The sequence below is a fragment of the Telopea speciosissima genome, chromosome 2 (genome assembly GCF_018873765.1).
Source record: "Telopea speciosissima isolate NSW1024214 ecotype Mountain lineage chromosome 2, Tspe_v1, whole genome shotgun sequence".
Taxonomy (NCBI): domain Eukaryota; kingdom Viridiplantae; phylum Streptophyta; class Magnoliopsida; order Proteales; family Proteaceae; genus Telopea; species Telopea speciosissima.
In genome coordinates, this window is record NC_057917.1 from 83,265,869 (window position 1) to 83,283,480 (window position 17,612).

The window sequence follows — 17,612 nt, forward strand, 5'->3', positions numbered from 1 at the left end:
AGAATATCAATTGTAACATTGTGAGTCCAAAGCAGTGCCAAACCACTTGATGCACCCCGAGCATCCACAACAAAACAAGAGTGCATACCAAATTTCCTGCACAATCGATTTATTCTGTCCTTCCCAGTCTTTGTTTCAATAAGAAAAATAATCTCAGGTTTTTCCACATGAGAGAGGTGAACCAGGTACCGAATTGTCGCAGCCCTCCCTAACCCGCGACAATTCCAACTTAAAATTTTCATTGATTCCTGCGAAGCTGAGCCTCCCCAGCCTCCACGGGTTCCAAGCATAAAAAATGGTCCACTTTGTTTCCTTCCATATGAGTAGCCTCATCCGAATCTTTCTCACCCCCTGGGCCTTCCAGCCTGGGACGCTTCTGTTTACCTTGACCCGAGCTAACAGAGATGTCTAATTGCTTTTGGTCCCTCATGAAGCTTCCTTGCTGCTCCTGCGCCTCTGATATATCCATCGGTGCAACATAAGTGGGATTGGTTGGGTGTGGTGGAGGCAATAAAGCAATATTGGCTCGGTTTGGTAACGGTTCTAAAGCAAGGGAGGCTTGGATGTTGGGTTCTTGAAGAGGTGGGATTGGGTTACCAAACTGGGAAGGCTGGTTGAGTGAAAAGGTGGAAAGGTGTGAGATAAGATTGGATAGGAGAGTTGCCACGTCAGGATGAGAGAAAATCGTGTTATTGGCAATAATATGTTCCAGGTTGGTAGGTGGATTACTAATATGGTTATTATTCAAATTAACCAAGGAATGAGGAGGTGATGGAGGGATATTGTAGGGCTGACGTACTGTGTAAGAATTGGAAGGTGAATAATTATCCAAGGATTTCTCCTGCATTTTCGGACCTTCCTTAGCAACAGGTATGGTCTGAACTCCACTGGAAAAACTCTTCGCCGAGGAACTAGATCCATCTACTGGGGCACTCTGTGTCTGGGTAATAAGCTGGGAAGGCATGCCTTTGAGAAATCTGGGATCGGGGGGTGTAGCTCTCAGTGAAGGACCATATCGGATCTCAGGGAAGGAGGGACAGCTTGACGCCTTTGGGCATCCATGCTCCAAGAAGTGCTTATATTCAGCATCGAAAAAAGAAACACACCTCTTCACCTCATGATCAAATAAACCGCAGAAGTAACAAAAGCTTGGAAGTCTTTCGTATCTGAGCAACACTGTGGATCTGTTCCCGGATCTGCGCTTCACCGTGATAGACTGACGTAAAGGTTTAACAATATTGATATGAACTCTTGCTCTGACATACTTGACCTTAGCTCCAAACTGAAATCCTTGAACCAAAATGACCTGCTTGGGTTGCCCTACTTTCGCCGCTAATTGAGAAGCCACCTCCAGATTAAAGAGTTCCAACGGCACTTCATGTATCTCGCACCCGAAATCGTGCTCGAAAACCCCATTCTCGATTTTCATTCCAATGTTCCAACAACAGAGATTACCCCGAACCGCCCAAGGGCCTTCATCCAACACGTTCAAGAGATCTAGCTTATGCTGGAATTGGAAACAGTAACGATTTTCCTGCATGGGGGTGATAACGACGGGAAAACGTGGGTTCCATGCATGGACCAGAGCCTCAGATACTGTGTGGCGCCTCTAAGGCTTGCAAAACACGATCTGGCCCACCAAACTATTTTATCAGTATTGCATAATCGCTCCTCAGTCTGTTCCTGCAAGAACAAGGCATCCTCATCGTCATCCTCAGGAGAAGGCATTTGTGCTACCGGCGATGAGATCCGGGGTGATTGATGTGCAGGGTTCTCTTCCATTTCGCAGCCACCAAAGAGAAAGCAAGATGAGGAAATGAAGAAGAGAGGCTGAAGAAAGCAAAAGAAAAACTTTGTAACCTTCTCTCATGGTTTGAGGTATCAGTCTCAGATCGCTCTTTGTCAGTATTACTCAGCCACCGATCCCAACACCATATGGGTGAAGAAGTACAAGACAAGGGTAAAAATCGTAAAATAATCTAAAACCCAATTTTTTTGAAAATACCACAAGCAAACTTTTTCTATACGGACCAATCTGTTTTGATAATGTACTGATTTTAAAGATGACATACCCGATACAACACAAAAACATGCTCTCTCTTGCCATCATCATTTCAACGATTTTTATTTTTTTTTGACTCACCGGTAGAAGCGCTATCCCTCATCACCTTAAACACAATCCTCATGCATGCACACCACCTAAATCCCAACCGTTGAATCTCTGAAGGTAATCTTATTCGTTAAAAATATAACATGCCTATTTTAGGGTTTACCTCCACAGCCGGTTTATTTGGTTGAAGTCTAATATGTCCCACTCTTGTTTTGGGGGGGGGGGGGGTGAACCTAGTAGAGGATTTCTCATCGGCACCGACGGAGATGAAGAGATCTCTGCACAACTCACTCACTCACGTATCTCTCTCTCTGTATCTTTTTTCTCTTTCACTGCCGGCGGAGATCGAGAGCTCTCTGCACAACTCACCCTCTCTTTATATCGTTTTCTCTCTCTCGTTCTAAATCGTAAACAGTTGAATATCTATTAGGTGGTGCTACATTTTACCCCTTTGTGATAATAGAAGAGGGAAGAGAAGTCGATTGAGGTACTTATATGGATATCTCAGCGACATACTCCATATCATTGGAACCGATTTGTTCAACAAGAGAACTAAAATTCCAGAAATGAGAAACAGAGAAAAAGAGTGAGAGAGAAACCACCGGAAAAGAGAGATATCGCCGCTTAAGGATTAGACATGTAGCAACACCTAGTCAAATTCCACATTCGGTTAAGAGAAATTGTAGGAGTAGCAGCGACAGAGATGTACGATTGAACCTGCCGGAGAAAGCAAAATCCCGATCACCAGCAGAGATTTATCATTTATGAACTTCATATTTTTCTAACTCAAATGTTGCTCCATTAGCTGAGTAAAGGTAAACTTGTGAACGGTTAGAATTTGACGTTTAAAATCTACGTTGAAATTTAGGTGTTGCGTTTAATGGTGCGCTTAAGGATAGCCCTGCCACCTTTTCCCCTTCTTTGTTTTTTTAAGTGCGCGCTCTTTTCTCCCTCTTGACTTTCTGGAAACTAACCTGCTTGTTTTATAAAGTCTGACTTGTCCACGCATGTTTATCTTTTATTCTGAGGTGGAATATGTTTAGGTTTTGGCGATACTCATGAGGATTAGGTTGGAACTTTGATTGATGTGTGAGGCCAACAACCAACCACCACACACCAACCCCCCTCCCCCTCTCCGCTTCTCTCACATGCACAAAAAGCCTCAAAGCCTGAGGAGTGAGGAGTGAATTTAATTACTATTGGATTTTTTTTTGGGTAGAAAATTACTATTCGATTTGGAAAAAGCAAGCACATACTCCCCTTATGATGTAGACATGGTTGTCAATATGGATCAATTCCATGTATACACTACGCAGCCCAATAATCTCTTATTAGCTTTGCATCTCTATCATGGTTTTAGTGAATGGTATTGGATAGGGTATCAGTGACCTTAAAAAATGATATGATATCGATGCGGTATCGGCATAGATCGGTCATATCATACAGATTTATCCCTGATTTCTTAAAAGAAAATTTAAACTATTTTGCCCATGTCCATACCGGTTTACCGTTGGTGTTCAATCATAAGCCTTTCTCCTTGGGTTTTAAGTTGTTAGGCCTCGTTCACTCCATTTTGACTCATTTTGGTTACACAACTTTCACACAACGCCCTTGTTTCTTTCGCTATGGCTTGTCTAGCTGTCTCCTTCGAAGGGACTATCCTTTTAGACTCATGCGGGTATCACTCACCTTCAAAACTGTTTAGTATCGACAGTATCAGGCGATCTGATACCGACACCGATACCTCAAACCATGATCTCTATCTCTTTAAATAGTAAATGAGAAAAAGAACTTTGTCCGAGAGCAATTCGCCTGCGCCCAGACATAGGGTGGGATGGAATGACCCCTCCGCATGAAAGTTCAAAAATCTCGCCCTATTGATGCTTTAACGGGCTCCCATTGGTCACCGTGTTGACGTTGGGGCCACACTCTCAGACAAAAAACTCTTCCCGATAGTAAACAATGGGAGAAATACCATTGTTTAACTGTATAGCGTACACTAGCATTTTTTGTCTCTCTCCTCCCATAGTAGGGGTAGATATGTCATTTCATAGGAGGGAGGAGAGAGATAGACATAGGGAGGCACTAACATACATTATGCAGCCTGGCAGGCACAATTCAAACTCAAAACATTTTTGTTCTGCAATGTAGTTTGGGGCTGAGAGATCGAGAACTGGCAAGCGCGACGTCCAACAGTCTGAGGTTGATTGAGTTAGTTTTTTTTTTTTTCCTTTTTTCTTGAGCTCGGCGTTGTTGGATGTCGCACCTACCAGCTGTCGACCTCTCAACCCCGAACTGCACCGTAGTACACTTTTAGGGAATTTGAGAAGATTTTTTTCCAAAAAACTATGCCCGAGGGCTCTCAGGGTCAGGCCGGGCTGACCCTGATTGGCCCTGATCATGGGGAGGGGGAAGGGACATGCATGGGCTGGACTTGGCCGGGTAAAAAATTATCAATTTTACTTATAATAACACTAAAATAAATTGTTTATATCACTTATTATTTCATATATAATATATTATATAACAAAATGTGAGTGACATTTAAAGTTTATAATATATATTTTATAGTATAACTTAAAATAGGGTCAGGCTAGCCCGGGGCCAGGCTCAGCCTAAGGCCTCAATTCAAACCCAACTCGACCCTGACTCAGGGTTAGAAATTTCCAGCCCTGACCCGCCCTAAGGGCCAAGATATCTTAGCCCAGGCCCTATTCGGGCTCAGAGTGGCTTCGGGCCGACAGGGCCAAACTTGCACCCTTACTATGTATGTTTTTGGCCAAAAAAATGGGAATCCGTTGGACATCTCTTTCCTTCATGTGAATTTTCTCAAAAAATTTGAGTAGTAAAGCTCTCTCATGTTTATATTTTAAAACATAAATGTGAATCTTCTTGCAAATAATTATTTTTCAATGGAAACTTGCTTCATAAATATGCTAAAAACCTCTCCAATCAAGCGGACATAGGAAGAATTCCTGGTCTCATGCACCTATTTGCACCACATGGAAAAGTGATGTGCTCATTCTATCCATTTAAAAGAAAATATGGTTTTGCATTAGTAAAATGTTAAATTTCGTTACTTAATTAAATTAAAGGTAAAAAAGAAGGCTGCGTGGCGCTTACACCTAGACACAAGAAGGGAGAAATGCCCGCCCCACACCCTGTGAAATGAAAAATCACATCCTTATTGGATGCCCCCGACATGCGGCGTAAGGGTCACACAGCCTGGTAGCGATCCCCCTCCCTTAAATTAAATACCCTCCCGTGTATTGACATGCATCCCCCCTTTCCATCTCCATGCATGATTAAATGGTATTCCAACTACTACTGAATTTCTTCTACTTTCTCAAAGTTTTGTTTTGCCACTGGACAAACTTTTGTCAAAGTATTTTTGTTGAAACTTTGTGTCTAGACATTTTCGATTTCTTTCTTTTCAAAACTTTAATTTAATTGTTTCCAAGAATTACCTATGGCATATTGAGTCACTTTCAAGACGAATTTTAAACTCCTTAAGTCCACCCCAAGGTCATGAACTCACTATCAACATCGATGTGCATTTACCCTTGAGTAAACAATGTGTCTATAATGGCCCATTTGTGGAACCGTAGGAGAGAACCCAATACACAAATGAAATCCATCGGCCCAGCCCAATAAAGCCAATCCTGTCCAACCTAACTAGCATAGATTATCACATGATGCAAAGCATAACGCTAGCACATTTGCTTGTGCCACTCAAAAGGCTTCATCATTCCTACAATGCTCACTTTAAATATTTCCATGTACTCCAAGGATTTAATTCGCGGTATCGGCATCGGTGTTTGCAGATGATACCGATACGATATCAGGCCGACATTGAATCACAACACTATTTTTACACCAAAAGAATAGATGTCCATACCGTATCAGCCAATCCATGTCTAGATTGCTAGCTCCCGTTCATAGTTTCACTATAGATGATAAATGAGGAATCTTGTTATGGCGGTTCTTACTTCTGATGACTAACATATTATGATTTTTTCTCCCAGGGTATGATCTATTCAGATATAGTCAATCTGATACTTATATCTAAAATCATGATGTGGATAGATGATGTGACAATTCTGACCATTGTACATGATAATGTGTCGAAACATAGGTCCTCTTATGTATTGACATGCATTTCTATGTATGTTTACAATGCTCCAACTACTTATGAACACTTTCATAACCCTTAATTTTCCAAATTTTGTTTTGCCGCATGACACTGTGAGTTCAAATTATTTTTGAAAATCCTTTTAAGTCAAAAAGCAAACAAAACAAGATGTCAAATTGTAAATTTATCTTTTACAAAAAAAAAAATAAATAAATAAAAATTTGTAAATAAATACCAATAGAAGTTTCATTTTTTTTTTAACCAAAAAAAAAAAGTGTGAATCTTCCTATATATACATTCATAACTCACCAAAATCTATTTTCCTCTCTGACATTTTTTTTTGGGTAAGAATTTTCGGCTGATATTGGTAGGGTATACTATCCCTCTGCGTTAGATTGTAAAGCAATATAGAATGATGTCGACCTCTTGAAAGTTTTGCTGCAACACTAGAGATTCCTACCCCAAAATCTAACGTCAAACTTGGTTCACACAGGGTGTCCTGAGCTTAGGGATTTAGGAATTTGTATCGAATCAATCGTATCAGCCGATTTATTGTAGCATTGATGGATGTCAATACCAATACCAATACTTAACTGATACCAAATTGGTGATATGGTACAGACAGAGTGTATAAAGATTAATCAAAATACGATTTAATAGGTGATATTTTTTAGGACAAAAGCATCCAATCAAATGTATATGTATTATTACGTAGTGATGTTGGCATCAGTTTAGGTTTCGGTATCGGTACTAGAGGATACCCTATCTGATATCGTGCAATAAAACCATGTCAGCCCAAAGCCATTGTTACATTTTCAAGATTAAATATGCAAGGGAGGCAGACGCGTCTTGCCGTCTTCCCTGTATAGGAGTCGATGATTCATGGAAAGGAAGGGTAGGAAAGAGGACTCACCGAGTCCCAAAGCCTGCTTTTCTTAAAGTTAATGGACAGAGCCACAGAGGTCCCCAATGCTTTTCTTTTTCCAGTCAAATTAAACAGCAGAAAGTAAATAGTATTAATTAACAACATACAATCACATACAACATCAAACTCTGCAAAACAGAGGATTGGTAGCTCAGCTCAGGTTACAACAAAGGGTGCCGAACCAGCGTTTTAGGCCAGTTCTGGATTGGAATCGGTTTCAAACTGGTAATTCCGAACTAGATTTCTAGGATTAGCCGGTTTTGGATTGGAATTGGTTTCGCATTGATCATTACGTACTATATTTCTATAGTTTATAACATATTTTGACCGATTCCTGATCTATTCAGATTTCAGACTGATTCCAGTCTAAATATACATTCCGATCTTTTAAACCCTTGTGCCAACTGCTTTCTTACACCTCAGAGGAGCTTGGTTTGAGGAATCGGATTAATTGGATCAATCGATTTGTATTGGTATCGGTGGATTGATACGGACAAAGATAAAAATGTAACAATCACATTTTTTCAAAGGGGAAACAAGACCAATACTGACCAGACCGGTACCGATTACTAAAACCCTGCAGAGGAGCCTGAAGCCTCTTTAACAAGTCGTCAGATCCCAATCTTTCCCAAAGAGATCAATTCAGAAGGAATAATATTGCATCTACAATATCGCACCTTGGAGGACAAGGAACAACAGAGACCAGATTACACTGAAAAGGCCACTCTGGACATGCCTACATGGCGCCAGAGTTTTCCACGCGAGAAGAACAAAAGGCATTTTAAGCAAAAATATAATAACAAGAAAAAGGAAAAATGAATATGAACCAAAATTCTTTTTCCTTCACTCGTTAAATCAAATTGGAAACAATTTGTACAAGAGCTTGATAAGACAAGGATCATTTGATACCAATGAGGGATAGAGAATTGCAGGATTCGGGCCGGGTTGGGAGGTTTGTTTGGAGAAGAAGAGCCGAGCTCTTATGTCTCACAACTCTTGCGCCACTGAACGTTCAAACTCAAAGCAGTCGAAGCTTTAGCAAAAGTCCTCTTTCTCCTCATCACCTACCATCTCAACTCTCTTTTCCTGTTAGGAGAGTAGGGAAGGAGAAAGACACTGCAACTTAGGATTCTGTTATATTTCCCAGTCAGACTTCTACTCGGAGTCGCTATCCATGCTTTCCATTCCTTTCAATCCCCTTTTCTTTTGCTGCAATACCACAACACCCCACAATTTATAATTTAAAACCCTACAGATGAAAATTGTAAAAAAAAATAAATAGTTTGCCATTTTTTTTCTCCCTTCCTTTTACCCATTTCAGCAAATAAGAATAAGACACCGTCAAGGCAAATATTTGATGACCCATCCCCATCCATTTCCCTTTTATTTATTTTAAATCACCACCAAAACCATGGATGACGCATATTATTGTTTTTAAGCTTTATAAATGGACATTTTTTTTTTAGCCAAACTGACAACTCCGATCTACAATAGCTAGTGTGGAACATTCAATTCTCAAGTCAGCGACCTCATTTGTCTCCTTCATTTGTTTTCTTACTTCGCAAAGAATCTTTGATGACTCAAACAAGTCAAAAGTCTTCGCAACGTTTCAAGGTTGTAAGATCTGGATGGAAGCCAAATGGTGAATATGATGGTCATTGATGCTGGGTTGAACCAGCACGTGCCAGTTGGACGCCAGTGACGCAGAGAAGACAACTTCCCACGGTCCCAGAGTTTTAAAAATCGGAATAAGGTTAATTGAATCAGAATCGGCATTACCCGATCCATAATGCAGTTCAGGCTGATTCTGTCCAATACTCGACTGATTCCGGCTAAGGACGATACTGTCGCCGGTTCGGCTTACTTGAACCTTGCACGGTCCTACCTCCTACCCCAACCCCAACTCCACGCACGCACGCACGCACGCACTCGCAATCCACTCCAGAATCCGAGTCCAAGTCAAGATGTCTATCGTTATTACATTAAAACTAATAATAAAGGAGCTATAATAAATGCAGGGGACTAGGTCAGGTCAATAGGAGTATAGGGCATTACCTTCTTCACGCATTTCTTCTCCCTGACTTCGTACCGTCCCCTCGTCAGGTCAGAGAGCCACATCCCCGGGAAACAGTACTGCACCGACCAAAACACAACCAAAAAACCAAAGCACATGCCTTTGTTAAATCCACTGTCATCTATTCTTAAGAATTTTTTTTTGGTAAGAATCTATTCTTAAGAATTCACAGCATGGTTTGAACAGACATTTGATCAGATCGGATCCACTTGTGGATGCGGTCAACCTAAGCGGTGGGGGGAGAATAATAAAAAAAAAAAGGAACCTAAGGTATTTTAATGCCAATACATCATGGTGGGTTAGCATTAAAAAAATTCTAAAAAAATTTAATTTTTACCTGCAGAGTCTTGTCAATGTTTTTGGCCCTTTTCTTGGGTCTCTGGGGGAGTTTAGTGCCCTTCATGGCGAGGAAATCATCCTCTTTCTCCTTCCTGGAAAGGGAGACATAAATCCTGGACCACTCGAATGGATCCAAGTTCACCTTCTCCCCTACACCACCAGCCCCGGCAGCCGCAGCTGTTGTTCCTGCTGCTTCTTGCTCTGATGGCGCTGCCGTAGCAGATTCCACACGATGATTGACAGGGTCAGCTGCTGCTGCGGCGGTTGTTGACCCTGACCCCTTGGGCTTATTATCTCCCTTGGCACCAGGGCCTGAGGAGGAAACTATTTTGTCACTTCTTTCCGGCGAAGGAGAGGATCGGCATACAGGGGCATGTATGCCGCGGCTTATACTACTGCCTCCACCGTTGCTCCTCGACGGCGACCCATTTGCAATGACCAACCGATCTTCTGAATTTCTGATCATCATCATCACAAGAGTGAAAGGAAAATAAAAGATTAGATTCTGTGGTGAGACCAACCAAACCAAAACACCACCACCACCACCACCACGGGGAGGCACAGGATGAGACAGGCACCACTTGGAACCCCCTACGACCACCGACAGATGATGATGGCTAAAGTTGAAAGTGGAGTGGTAGTGATGTAAAAGAAGGTTTTTTGATGGAGAAGGATTCTCTTCGTCTCCCAGAGGAAAAACCTTTTTCCTTTCTTTCAATTTTCTTCTAGCCTAGGTGGGGATTTACGAAGAACCAAAAGGAGACACATACACCAAAAGAGAAATCTTTAATGCCCACCTAAAACAAGAAAAAGCTAACAACTAGATGGATCAATAATTACTGGCCTTAAGTAACAAAAGAAGAGAGATCAACAAAACGTTTAAGGTTCCATCTCCAACAAAATCATAATAAAAGATAAAGAAAGGGAATTTTCCTTTTCCAAATAGGGGAGATATATTTCCAAGTTCCAACCCCAGAAGAAAAACAATCCACACTACAAATCAACAACAGAAATAAAACGCAAATGAAAATAACATCAGAAGGAGAAGGTAAAGAGGAAAAGAAAATCCAGAGCCAGATCCCACCATGGAAGTAGGGAACTAGGGAAGGATATATTGGGTTTGATGGTAGCTGTTCTTGTTGATGTAGTAACACTACAAAAGGGATTCTTATTGATAAGACTTTCTCATTTCTAAGGGATAGGATGGTAAATTACAGGGAAAAAGCTCCCCAGTTCAGCGAATCACCATGAGTTATGTAGAAGCTCCATTAACTGGCAGATCCATCCAAATTCAAGGCCAAGGATTCGAAAACTAAAACTAAAGAAACCAAAATAATTCGAAAATTAAAACTAAAGAAACCAAAATAAGAACGAAACGCCTTAGCAGGAACAAGCCAAGTAGCCAAAACCCTAATTCTGAAAAACGACAATAAAGGAAAAGAAACGAAGAAATCCCAAACGCAGCTGATGCAGAGGAAGAAGGTAAAAAGAGCGAGGGAAAAAAAGGTTGGGATGGGGGAAGACAAAATTCAGATATAACATGAAGAACAAGAAGCAGGAGTCTACAAAACAAACAAGACCCCCCGAGCATTACAAGCTAAAATAGACAAATAGGAAGGGGGGAAGAAATGGAAAAGGTTGCAGACCTGCTGAGATGAGAACTTGTGCTTTCGCGGAGGGGCGTGCAAGGTCGCAGGTTCCCTCCCCTAATGTAAGAGGAGGCAGTGGTGCACGGAGGGAGCGGCGGTGGCATTGTCGTCGTCGTAGACGATTGTTTCTCCAACCCAGGCACGAGTCTCCTGTGGATCTTGATCACTTGCCTGCCCTGCACCGACGATTCATCCGTCACCGATCGGCTCTCCGATCGAGATCGACGAGACCTCTTATTGTGACCCCATTGCAACAGAACGTCGACTCCACGGTTGGGACTGGGACTGGGACTGCTTTCGTGGCTCTGGTTCTTCTGGATGGAATGGTTTTCCGATTGTGGTGGACCATCGGCTATGACAAAATGGGAAAAGTTCTTGTCAGGGCTATTGTTGGAAGGACTCGTTCCAGATCTGAATCTTAGAGCCTTCCCTTCCAAATTGCTGCAACTTGATGTTCTGCCGTTTTCTCCAACATCATCTTCCTTGCATGTTCTTAGGTTGGATTTCCTTCCATTGCTAAGAGGAAGACACTCCGGGCTGAGTCTCTGGTATCTGTCACAAAAAAAAACAAAAAAGCAACCTAATCAGCACACCGAATGCAAACTGCAGAAGAATAATTTCATAATTTCTACTAAATCATGGATTTGTGGCACCCAAAAGAAAAGAAAAAGAGAGATCCAGAAGATGCAACGCCTTCTGTAAGATTAGAGAAAAAAAATCACTCCAGTTGTGGACAACCAGAATAAATACCCAATTAATAACGAAGAAATCCTATTAGCTAGATTGCTTTCCTTTCCTTTTTGCCATATAACGCCACAAGAGGAGAACACCTTTCAGCTTTAGGAGGTTACCGAATCACCATTGCAACTTGCAAGGAGAAATCACATTTTGAACTTCAAACATGTGAACGAACGAGTTTCTCGCAAAAAGAGTTCAAAATCATATTTTTCTCATCGCAGTTTGATTAATCCAATGCATCAACTTAGATCCCTGAATAAACAGCTCTTCCTCTGTTTCCTGTGTCTCCCATTACTAAGCCTATCACCAGAACTGGAATTCATAGACCTAAACAATGGCTACTTTCTTCCAACTAGAAATATCAAAACCAAGATTTCCACTCGGACCAGGATAAAGATCCACACAATTAGGCTTCTTTGATAAAATAAAGAAGAAAAATTATGCTGTCACATGAGATAATGAGAACAGAACAAAGAAGAAACGGAATCATAGAAAAGAAAATCCTCCTCTGAATGCTAGAAAGATACGGCAATCCTAACACAAGGTTGTCCTTTCATCGTAAAATCTGTTGCGGTAACGACCACCATAATAACCTCCAACATCGACTGAACCAGTTAACAGGGAACCAAAAGCCAAACATCGCCAGAAAAGGAAAGAGGAAATAGAGAAAGAGGAGGTAGCTATCAACTCACTAGATTACTTGATATCCGAGAAAATAGAAAGAGTTAAGGAGAAGAGAGGAAGGCCTCCATTTCTCAGTAGAATATCGCGACTCTTCTTTCTTAGACCCTGTGAAACCACCCGCAATGAAACTCGATCCCTATTCAAGAGACTAAAGGATGACATAACCACTCTACCTAAACTCAAAACCGCCGATCTTCGACCTGAACTGCAAAAATGGGGGTTAAAACTCGGCGATAATTAGAGAGGTGGATTACGAGATAAAGTGAAGAAACCTCCCTGATCTTTCGAATTTCTAATGGCACAAACATGTCCAATTCGTTCTACGATGCTCAAGCCTTACATTCAGGAAGAAACGTTAGCATGGCAGGAAAAAATACGAAGATTTTCCATATTACTCTGAAATAGACGAACATTAACCGCTTAGAAACAACCACCAAGATACTTCACCCAAGAATGAGAGACTCTCCAGCAAAAGCAAGATTTTGGTGGTGTATTGCTGTTGTACTCCAAAACATTCAACCAGAACACAAGAAGGCATCGAACAATTTCGACGACCAAACAAGGTTAATGGTGAAAAAAAACCTCTCCATTGCCGGAATCTAAAGATATTCTGTACCGGAATCAGAAAATTTTACCAGACAATGATAGTCCCGGGGAAATTGAAAAGGGGCAAAAGAAAAACTCTCCACGCTCCTGAAAGAAGCATAAATCTTCCTAAACCACCCAAAACGAAACACAAAAGGCAAGAGCATATATATATATATACAAGCACAAATCTTCCGAGAAGCGACTCTGCTCTGCTAGAATCCGACGGAAAATTTCTGAGACCAGACCAGCGAGACACACATCCGAAACAAATGATTATATCATTAGTCCAGGCGTGTCGCCGATGAGATAGGGATTCGTCTTTCCGACGGAATGGAATAGGAGTTGCCTCCATCTCTAGACGGAAACAAGAGATCCACCGAAAACCGAAGAACACCACAAGAAACACAATACAAAGCGCCTGAAAAAAGGCTGGTCCGACCAGGAAAAAGCCAGGAGAACATCCCTGTTCGCCTTCTGAACAATCGAGAAACTCAATCCCTTTCCGGAGGAACTAGAAGAAACAATCGGCCACAAGCTTCAGCTAGAAGATATAAGAGGTAGAAAGAAGAAAGCTCGAATTATGTTATTCTTTTGTTATAGGATTTTCACAGAGAAGTTGAAGGCCATCCAAGAAGGATAGATGGCAGACCTCATCATATCCAATGCCGTGGAGAATCAGGAAGCAACGCCGAGGTGTTATTGGTCGACGGGGAATATTGGTTACGCCGTGAAACGCATCAGTCCTTCAACAGCATATCACCATCACCGTCAATGGCTTCGAATCGGGTGTATGATCAATGACTCCTCTTCTCTGAAGGAACAGAGAGCTTCAACCAAGAGACAAGAGGCTCATGAGAGTTTCTGTAAACGAAGAAGAGAAGAGGAAAGAGGAGAAGGTAGCGAGAGAGAGAGAGAGAGAGAGACAGAGTTGCAGAAATGGGCTGAAATAGTGGGCTTTTATGGAATTCGATTTGTCCGAAATACCCCCTAGTTTATTCGGAAATATCAAAACTACCCCTGAGCACTGGAGTAAAAGCAGAAACCTGCCTCTATTCAGTCCATTGTCTCCATTACAACAATTATATCTTTCCGGTGAAACCCTCAAGTCTATAACCTTACTCTACTCTACCCGTTTAGACGAAAATATCCTCGGCTTTTAATCCTATTACCAGAAAATCCTGTCCACTTAAATTTTAGGCATCGGCATTTCCTACACAGTGAGCCACAGCGAAGCGCTAGCAACCAATCCCATGATTTGAATAATTCGCCATAAATAAATAAAAGCAAAATTTTACACCTCATCTCCCTTTCCCCAACTGTAGAGATCGTCTGTACGGTATTCACAGTATACAACTCCATGATCACAATTCACAAATGAGCGAGTAGGAAAGAGCATTTCTGTATCCCATTTTTTTCACAATTTTTCACAAATGGTGAAAAAAATCTCTCCATTGTTTGTAGATGTTTGTCATAGGAAGTGGGTTGAAGAGAGGGGGCATCTTCACAACACGATCTAGATCTAGAATCTATTCTGAGAATGTAGATAGAATGTAGATTCGGGTTAAATTGGCTGATATGTTTGATCCCTGATTTTGAGTGGTCTGGATCAATCGATCCGAATAGAATTTCTAAGATTAGAATATATTTTGTCTGATTATGGCCAATTTAAGATTGATCCATATCAATTTCGATCCGATCCAAAACAAAATTGATTGGGACCAAACTAGATCCTGATTCCAATCTTTTAAACCCTCGTAGCAAGCCTTTAAAGGTCAAAAGATTGACTATATTACTTCACCAAATTTGGGGTTAAATATATTGACAAGATTTTCGAGTCTCATCCAAATAGTAAATTAGTGTATACGAGTGGCTCATCTTACTGATGGCATATAAAATGATGATGTGATAATTCTGAATTAGATATCTAGAGAAATTATTTTAATTTTCTATTTTTAAAACTTCATATTTAAATTCAATCACGGTAATCCTCATTTATTGTCATGAGTTGTCTAAGCATTGTCATGCATCCTTTTGGCAATCATGAGTTTTTGTTTTGTTTTTTTTTTTCAATGAGAAAAAAAAAGATTTACTAAATCAAAGCGGTAAGTTGTCCTTATATCTATTACTGTATTGATAAGGGTAACTATCAACTATTTGAGTAGCCACCACATGGCAGGTACTTCTTCTGTTTCACACGATCTGTTATATTCCATATTACACCAGGATTCTTCTCCTTCACTATCGAGAAGTTTCGCTACAACGGGACTTTCCCTCTAGGATTCTCTACGATTATCTTCTACCATGTCAATCAACTATGAAGATTCACCTTCCTTAAAATGACAATCTATCATCGCAGGATTCTGAGCAATGCCTCCCAATAGATAACGGTACTTTACCCTATAAATACAAAGGCAAACACCCAAGTGAGGGGATCACATAATTTATCTCTCGTGTTAGTACTCTGCAAATTCATATTCTTTCCTAGTATACTGACAAAATAAGAAATCATTGTGTGAAATAGCAGAGAAGGATATGTTTGAAATATCACGAACTATAGAGTACTTGGAAACTATGAACAAAACATAGACATTCCATGTTCTATCAACAATGATTTCATAAACTTCATTACAATGCAAAATTGGTACAAGAACATTCCTCATGAAAATTGGGGGCCATTGAGGAAGCCATTCATCACTCTATATATCCACTAATTGCTCAAAGCCAATCTTCCAACAAGTCATCGATCGAAGAGTAGAAAGAATAAGTGAAATACTATTCCATACCCAAGAGACTTGAAATTTAGCGAGGTAACATTGGTATTGGGAAAATACTTGGTCTTCAAAACTCTGCTCCACAACGTTGATGGATTTTTCAGTAAACTCCTACCCAGATGGAACAAGAGGGCCTTATTATGAACATAATTCGACTGAAAACCCAACCCTCCCAAGATTCGTAAGTTTACACACATTTATCTATGAGATTAAGAAAAGTTTCCTATGTTTGTTTGTTTCCCATCTTCAAAACTTGGAATTCATTGAGTCAGACTAATCACAAATGTTTTTTGGAAATAAAAAACTTGACATTAAGTATGTAAGAATAGAGCTTAAGACAGACTTAATGAGAATGGAAGTTTATTTTGAATTAGCAAATTTATTTTGAACTCTATAAATGAGAGAGTTTTGGGTCTATTTTTCCATAAAATTTAGCCCTATGTGATTCATATAGGTAAGGTGTCAAAACCAAGCACGAACCGATAAAATCGATCGAAAATCTGGAACCGAATCGATCCTTATCGGATTGAAGTATGACACGGCTGATTAAAAACCTAATCGCACCGATCTAACCAATATCCAGATTGAAAGTCGAACCAAATGAAACAGGAAAAAAAAAAACGTTGAGTATGAGGTTATGAATAGGTGAATTGATTATTTATTGGTTTCAATATTAGTGAGAAGATTTCTAGTTGTAAGGGGAACTCTGTCATAACTACAAATTATAGAACCAGGATCCTCTCCAGCCTCTGCTGTGCCGTTGGATGTGCATTGCCGCCCCACCGGTATTGTAGAGGATTTTTATCTCAAATTATAGGAGTGTAACCCGATCATTTAATAGAGTTTCATCTCTTTCTACAAAAAGGGGGGGGGAATTGTTACAAATCAATGAGTATGTGATTATGAATAGGAAAATTGATTTGTAACAATGCTTCCATTGATCTCCTTGTTCATTATACAAAATTAGTTGGACAGCTAAATGAATTATTTGATACTTTGATAATATGGTTCATTTTGTGATTTTAATTTTAGTTATCTTCTCGCTAATTAGTTATCCATTGATTTCAATATTATTTATCTTCCTCTTACAATGATAAACAAAACTTTATTTGTAACCATAATTTCTCTACAAACTCTATTTATCTATTGAATTCATTAGTTATCTTCCACTTATAATTTATTTCTCTTTGTTTTGATTAGAACTTGAACAGATAGAATCAATTTCTCAATTCCTGATTGTTTACTTGTCTGATTTGGGGAAGACGATTTAAAGTGTTTCTTCTGAATGTTTCCTCCCTACAGTTTATGAATGTTTTGGTTTTACTCTTACTCGTTTCTAGACCGAAATCGGACTAAACCAACCGTTTGACGCCTCTACAAATAAGTGGGCATCTATATGTATCCAGTTGATAAGCCCGTCCATAAAACATGTTACCAAATATAGTAGTATTTTTATTACAAAATATATATATATATATTTATATATATATAATAGTATTTTCGTGTACCTAATAAAAGATGCATTAAGCATAGTGGAGAATGGCAATAATGCGAATGGGTCCTATTCCTACCCAATCAAACTGGAGTTTGCCAGGGTGATCA

The 17,612-nt window shown here is 40.1% G+C and overlaps 1 protein-coding gene across 1 annotated transcript; it reads right to left on the minus strand.

Moving 5' to 3' along the window:
* Positions 1-8,260: 8,260 nt before the first annotated feature.
* Positions 8,261-14,078, minus strand: LOC122652959 (serine/threonine-protein kinase pakG). Its single transcript, XM_043846844.1, has 5 exons — positions 13,889-14,078; positions 11,227-11,781; positions 9,579-10,038; positions 9,223-9,300; positions 8,261-8,376 (listed from the first exon to the last, which is right to left on the minus strand). The coding sequence occupies exons 1-5, from the start codon at positions 13,894-13,896 to the stop codon at positions 8,323-8,325; spliced, it is 1,155 nt and encodes a 384-aa protein (XP_043702779.1). The 5' UTR covers positions 13,897-14,078; the 3' UTR covers positions 8,261-8,322.
* Positions 14,079-17,612: the final 3,534 nt, after the last annotated feature.

Excerpts from the sequence above, each read along its gene's own strand:
- LOC122652959 (XM_043846844.1), bottom strand. Across the intron at positions 10,039-11,226 it reads ACAAGTTCTCATCTCAGCAG|AAATTCAGAAGATCGGTTGG; the intron begins GTCTGCAACCTT and ends GATGATGATCAG. Across the intron at positions 9,301-9,578 it reads ACATTGACAAGACTCTGCAG|TACTGTTTCCCGGGGATGTG; the intron begins GTAAAAATTAAA and ends TGGTCGGTGCAG.